Here is a 6,148-nt window from a genome sequence, read left to right on the forward strand (position 1 = left end):
TAAAAACATTTTGGCTTTAAATTGATTTGCAACATTGACGAAGTTTGTTGGCTGAATAATAGTCTGGTACGAGAGCGAAGGTATTTGACTGAAGAGGATTGTCTGGAGTTTCTGAAAACAGCATTAGGGTCATGTTATTTGAAACAAGAAATCCTACACATTGCCCTAATCTAAAAGACAAGTAATCAAAGAAAGGTCGCTGGAGCACAACGGTTCCCAACCGGTCTATCTGCGCCAGTACAGGTCTTGGGAGTCCCCGGACCGGAGCCGGTCCGTGGACCCGTTAGAACCCGGCTTTGAAATATTTCCAGAAAAAACGAACTATTTATTATAGTTAGGGATATTGATGTTATTTCCTCCAACCCATAAACTCCATACTTATTTGTAGTGGAGAAAAGGGAATCATTTTGTGAATTATTGGTATATTCAATTCATACAATTAGCCTTTGTCGCCACCTAGTTCATAATATGCAACTAAACCACTAAGTTAAGCACTGTTTTTGCACTACTTTTGTATTTATTTTAGTGTCAGGTGACTTTTCTCTTACGTTTCTTATATATGGTATATTATTGCATTGTTTAAGGAAGCCTGAGAATCAGGCATTTCATTAATGTTGCTTTAATTGTTGTGAATATGATACATAAACCATCTTGAAAGACAGCTACATCCTTTGTTTAAAAACAATGCATCTTAAAAAATAATGCATTCAAATTGACTACCGGTCTTCCAAACCCCTGCTGGAGCATATCTGCGCGGAGCTGCAGAACCACTGCTGGCCACCAGAGAGCGCCCGGAGGCCGCTGATGGGAACCGAAAACCCTTTTAACATCCTGGTCTCATACAATTTCCTTCATTTTTCTGGCTGAAAGTATTATTTAAAAATTGATTTGAGACCCTTTGATTGATTTGAGAGCTGATGTTGAAGACACAACATCTCATCTGTGTTCAGCCGGTCGCTACTCGTAGAGCTTCTTGTTCAACAGCTGTTACAATACCAGCGTTAATTAAAGACAAGCAACCCATCCCACACAACTGTTTATTCCAAGCGGGATTTCCCTCATCTAGGAAATCATTCCAGATGCTCGCACTTGTGAAACGATATGAGTGAACAAAGAGGAGGAAAGGATGGTTAAAAACCACCAAATCCGGGATGGGGTTCAGTTTACGCCGGAAGTGGTTCCGGAAGTGACGCGCCTCCCCAGATGTGCGGCTCATAGTAGAAACATGTGACACTCTAAATGTATATTTCTATAATAAATAATAATGATTTATTCTACAATAAATGTATATTATTATTAATAAATGTATGTTCCGTGCTGACAGTCTCTTGTCACCCTCATCATCATGTGTGTGATTCACTCATTCAGTGAGACTTGGGGATTACAAGCTGCTCTTTACTGGCAAACCAGTCAAGTTCAGTGTTAGGGTCTCTGGCCACATATGTTTAACTTGGTCCAAGATAGTATATAGCCTACAGAAATGTGTCTTATGATCGTGAACTGGAGTGGGATAAGTATCAGGAATCACGATAATCAGGTTATTTGGCTTCTCTTTAAGGAATGTGAGAGGTTTATTCGGAGAACGGTCAGCTGTCATGATGGTCCAATGAACATGTTATAGCTTCAGCAACGCCTCACCCTATGAATGTGTTCACCTCACTGTTGATTTCCGCTGGCACGTTGAATGCATAATACATAACTGTTTAGCAAGAAGAATAAACACATTAAAATAAGTAATTAAGTAAGTAGAATCTTTATTCATCCCCTTGGGGAAATTCAGGTATCTAGTAGCAACAGACAGTACAGTTCAGTTGACAAACAGTAAAAGTCACCAAAATTAGTCAATAAAAGTCAATAGAAAGTGAGCAACATTTCGCATAATTAGAAATTCCATATAAAAAGATAATAATAATAATAATAAATAATAATAATAATATTAGGACAATAATAGCGGGGAAAGGAGCGAGAGATTAGAGCGGGTGACGTCACATGTCCTCATTAGCATATTATAGCGGGTGACGTCACATGTCCTCATTAGCATGCGGAGGACTATAATTGACGCGCGCGCCGTCGCAGCACCACACCGACCGCTGCAGACGCCACACCTTGGACCGTAACTCTCAACGTCAGTCAGACTCCGGTAAGCACCGTGATATAAGAATAAAGTTTGCTTTCGGGTGGAGCAGGAGGTTAACGGTTCACTTTGCTGCCTGCTACATTGTGCGCGGTAGTGGAAGTGGGGCTTTATCCGGTTACATTCGGTTTGTGGTGCCGACGGTGGACAATGGGTTTCACGTGGGGCTCGGACCCGTGCAGTGAGTCGGTGAACGGGACCGGGAATAACTGCGTTAAACCGGGACGGTCCGCGTACCCGGGGGACGGATGACCGTCTCCGGTGGGCTTCTGCACAGACACCCCGCGGTGCTCTTTGTTGTGATCTCTGTGGCGTGACACGCAGACGCGTCAGTGTCGGTATTTTTAACCCGCTTTTGTGTTTTAAATACACGTTTTAAGCTCATCACCTGGGTGAATCGGTAACGTGTAAGAACACACCCTGACCTCGTCCGGTGATCGGTTTCTCGCCGATGGGTGAGGCTGGTTGAGGTCGGATCATTACTGAATCAGGGCGGTGGTCCTCCAGACAGACCCTCTTGTATCCCATGAGACGCGTACGTGACCAGAGGACTGAGTCGAGTCTACACGTGGCACGTCCGCCACACGGGGACCCCCTTATGAAGTGATCCCCCCCTATTTCTAACCAATAAGGCTTTGGAATCGATCATCGATCATTGGTTTTCGAAGGATCCTCAACGCCCACCCCTCCACCCTGATGCGGTCAGATTTATAAGACGGACGAGGCGGGTTCTGCGATCTGTCGCTCGCAGGGAACCCCTTTTGTTATGCAAATGTTGGTTTTGAACGCCTAGGGTGCTGCTCATTGTCTGGGAGTGTTGGTGTGTGTGCAACATTGGCCGCTGGGTTATGGGAATACCGGGAGAGGAGGAGGAGGAGGAGGAGGGCGGCTCCTCAAGCTGCAGTGAACAAAAGGCCTGGTGCATTTCTGCGCCAGTACATGTTAACCATTCCTCCCACTGGATGCGTACGCGGGTAGTCTTTTTAAACCTGTTTCTGCTCTCCTCTCCTGCAGACCCAAATCGCAAACATGTCCGACAAGCCCAAGCTCGAAGAGGTGACCTCCTTCGACAAGACCAAGCTGAAGAAGACGGAGACCAAGGAGAAGAACGTTCTCCCCTCGCAAGAAAGTATGTCTGGGGGTCTGGGAGCACGGGGGGAACCTTAAAGGAAGGCATTAAGGAAGGGCCTTTCGCCTTCCCTTAAGGGGCCCTGTGCTCCAAGCAAGGTGACATTCACTGTATACGTTGTGTTGTACCAGCGGTTCTCTTAAATCTCTCTCTCGCTCTCTTCCAGTCATCGACCAGGAGAAGAAGGCCGAGTGATGTCCTCTCTTCTCTCCCACCTCCCCACCCCCAGTCCACCACCACCTCCAGTCCACCACCACCTCCTCCCCACTCCCACCCTCCATTGCCTTTCTGTCACTTCTGATGTTATTTTTTTTTATTTAGCTGTATAACTTTGTAACCGAAATTATGAAAGGGAGGAAATTAAACCACCGAGCGGGCTAGAGCGCCCCCCCCCCCACCCGCATGGATCCACTCCCTGCTGCAAACCATCGCATAGCCCACCTGTGGCCGTCCAAGATGTCCGCAGCCTACGAGGTGACGCCTGAGTGGAGACGCGACCCTACAGCAGGGGAGGAGGAGGAGGAGGAGGAGGAAGAAGAGGAGGACCCCCCCCCCCCTTCTGTTGGGCTTGTGGCGTTCGAGGACTGGAGGGGGTGTGGGTGTGTGTTCAGAATGGAATGAGGGCGTGGCCTTCATGGCACAGGAAGCTCCTCCTCCTCTTCCTTGTCTCGCCCTTATCACTTCCTGCATCTGGCCGCTTCTGCTGACCCGATGTAACCATGGCGATTAGCGTTGCTTTCGTTTCTATGTTTCGGAGATGCACAACTTTTTTTTTTTTCTTTTTTTTTTTTATACACTGGTTAAAATGTTATCCCCCTCCAAAAAAGTATCTGGATGACATGAGATGGAAGCCATCTAGATCTGGGAAAACTAAAATCGCACCACAGACTTCACTTACATTGGCATCTTTAGGACTTTATTCGACCCTACCCCCCGAAGTGCAAGAGTGTGGGTCGAACCCGGCACCACAGCACCGCTCTACTTGGGGATACCGTTGCAATTGTGTGTATATATTGTACCGCGTTGCACCCTAGATCACCCCTCAATAATTCAGAAAGCACGCATGCTGGGCATTGGTACCACGTGTCACCTGGTGGTCTAAATTCACAATATGAGTTCCATTTTTTGGGGGTTTCTGTAAGCAGCCATGTTAAGCCACAAACCATTACCAGTACTGGCAAAACGTTAAATGTTGTAATAAAAAAAAAATTTGATAATACAAAGACTGTTTGTGTATCCTTCCCTTTCGACCCTTGTGTATAACGTCCATGGACGGCATCTTGTCATTGAGCGGCACATTGTTCCTTAAATGCAAATTTAGCTTTTTCTTTAGGCAATGAATCTCAAAAGCTGAACCCAAACTTGTTTCAACAAAGGCAGTGACTTGTCAGGGAAAAGCTAGTCAATTTATTAGTATTCTGGTTTTGATTCGTGAATGTTCATGTTTGAACACACCAAGAGCCTGTTGCAGTCAGACTGCGATCCAGGAAGTAGACCGTAACGGGAAGTGGGACTCGGGACACCGCCCACTACTGCGGGATAGCTCCTCTTCACTGACATAAGATGGCCGACGGCATTGATTGATTGACTCTGAGGTAACGCGGCGCTGGCCTCTCCCTCATACAGGCGGGATTGGGATGCCTTGCTGCACTAATAGCGGCCTGACCTTAAGGTGTACGCTGGCGTCTCGCCGTGGGACATTTAGCCGACTAACTCGGTCCTGAATTAGCAAAGCCCTCCTGGCATTACCTGGACATGACATCATCGCCGTCACACCCCCTCTTAAACAAATATCAAACGTTAATCATGGGGATTATGGAAATATTTAGCCAGCTAAATAAAAGACCAGTGTATCCAACTCTGTCACTTTGTTTATAACATAACATCTCTTTTCCATAATTCATAGCAATTCATTCATAGCGAAAGACGGATTTATAACAATTCAACAATACAATGAATTTATAACCTAAAAAGGTATTACACCACCTATTTTATATATTTATACAGCAATTATGCATCTATATATATATATATATATATATATATACATACATACATATGTTACATTTTTGTACAGTTTTAGTGTTCTTTAGTGGTTATTTTATCTTTTAGTGGTTATTTTGTCTTTTTGTCATTTGTTTTGGTCTCTTTTCCACAGCAATGCAATTTCTGGTGGGTTAACATCTCTGGAGTCTCGGTGGCTGCGCCTGTGGTTTCATCGGGTTAACCGTGCATGTTAGTGTAAGTGGATTGGTGTTAATTCAGTTACTCTTATTAAGTAAATAAGGTATTAATCTAGAGAGGGGGGCGGGGTCACCTCACACTGGTCGGATTATCTCTCTCTCCATGTGTCCCTCTCCCTTTATCGCTCTCTTTATCCTTTGCTCTCTCTCCCTCATTATCTCTCTCTCTCTCTCTCTACCTTGACAAGGCAGCGTGGGCATGGCCGCTGAGTCACTACCTCGTGGGAAACAAACGAATGGCCAGTCAAAAGAGGGCCGTGAATCGCCGCCCTCTCTGCCCGTTGTAGTTGGTTGTACCCTGGAAATGTCCCTCCTCTGCTCCCGTAGCCTGGTTAGCTCGCCTGCCGCGCCGTTAGCTTAGCGATTGATTGATTACCTTCAGCCCTTGCACAGGGCAATCCTGTTAGCCTTTTACAGGCTGCTGCACAGAGGCATTCTGGGTCAGCTCTCTCATGGCGAGCCAACAGAGGAGGAGGGGGAGGGGGAAGAGGTGATCTATTGCCCGTTAGCGACCGCCACGCGTTTATGGCCACATAATAAACAAACAGCTTTTCTTCCTCTACGCTTTGTTGATTGGTTTTTGATTCCGCTTGACCGGCCGCTCTCGCCTAGCCAACGCCGCAGACCCGTACCCGTGGCCGC

The 6,148-nt window shown here is 46.2% G+C and overlaps 1 protein-coding gene across 1 annotated transcript; it reads left to right on the top strand.

Annotated features, from left to right (window-relative positions):
• The first annotated feature begins 2,065 nt into the window (after positions 1–2,065).
• Positions 2,066–4,486, top strand: LOC311369488 (thymosin beta-11-like). The gene is made up of 3 exons (XM_084487654.1): positions 2,066–2,140; positions 3,149–3,263; positions 3,430–4,486. The coding sequence occupies exons 2-3, from the start codon at positions 3,164–3,166 to the stop codon at positions 3,456–3,458; spliced, it is 129 nt and encodes a 42-aa protein (XP_084343780.1). The 5' UTR covers positions 2,066–2,140; positions 3,149–3,163; the 3' UTR covers positions 3,459–4,486.
• The last annotated feature ends 1,662 nt before the right edge of the window (positions 4,487–6,148 follow it).

The sequence above is a fragment of the Micromesistius poutassou genome (genome assembly GCF_964030765.1).
Source record: "Micromesistius poutassou genome assembly, chromosome: 24".
Lineage (NCBI taxonomy): Eukaryota > Metazoa > Chordata > Actinopteri > Gadiformes > Gadidae > Micromesistius > Micromesistius poutassou.

Bases quoted from the DNA above. Each gene is read 5' to 3' on its own strand.
- LOC311369488 (XM_084487654.1), top strand. From the start codon at position 3,164: ATGTCCGACAAGCCCAAGCTCGAAGAGGTGACCTCCTTCGACAAGACC. The intron at 3,264-3,429 runs GTATGTCTGGGG...GCTCTCTTCCAG, and splicing joins CGTTCTCCCCTCGCAAGAAA to TCATCGACCAGGAGAAGAAG.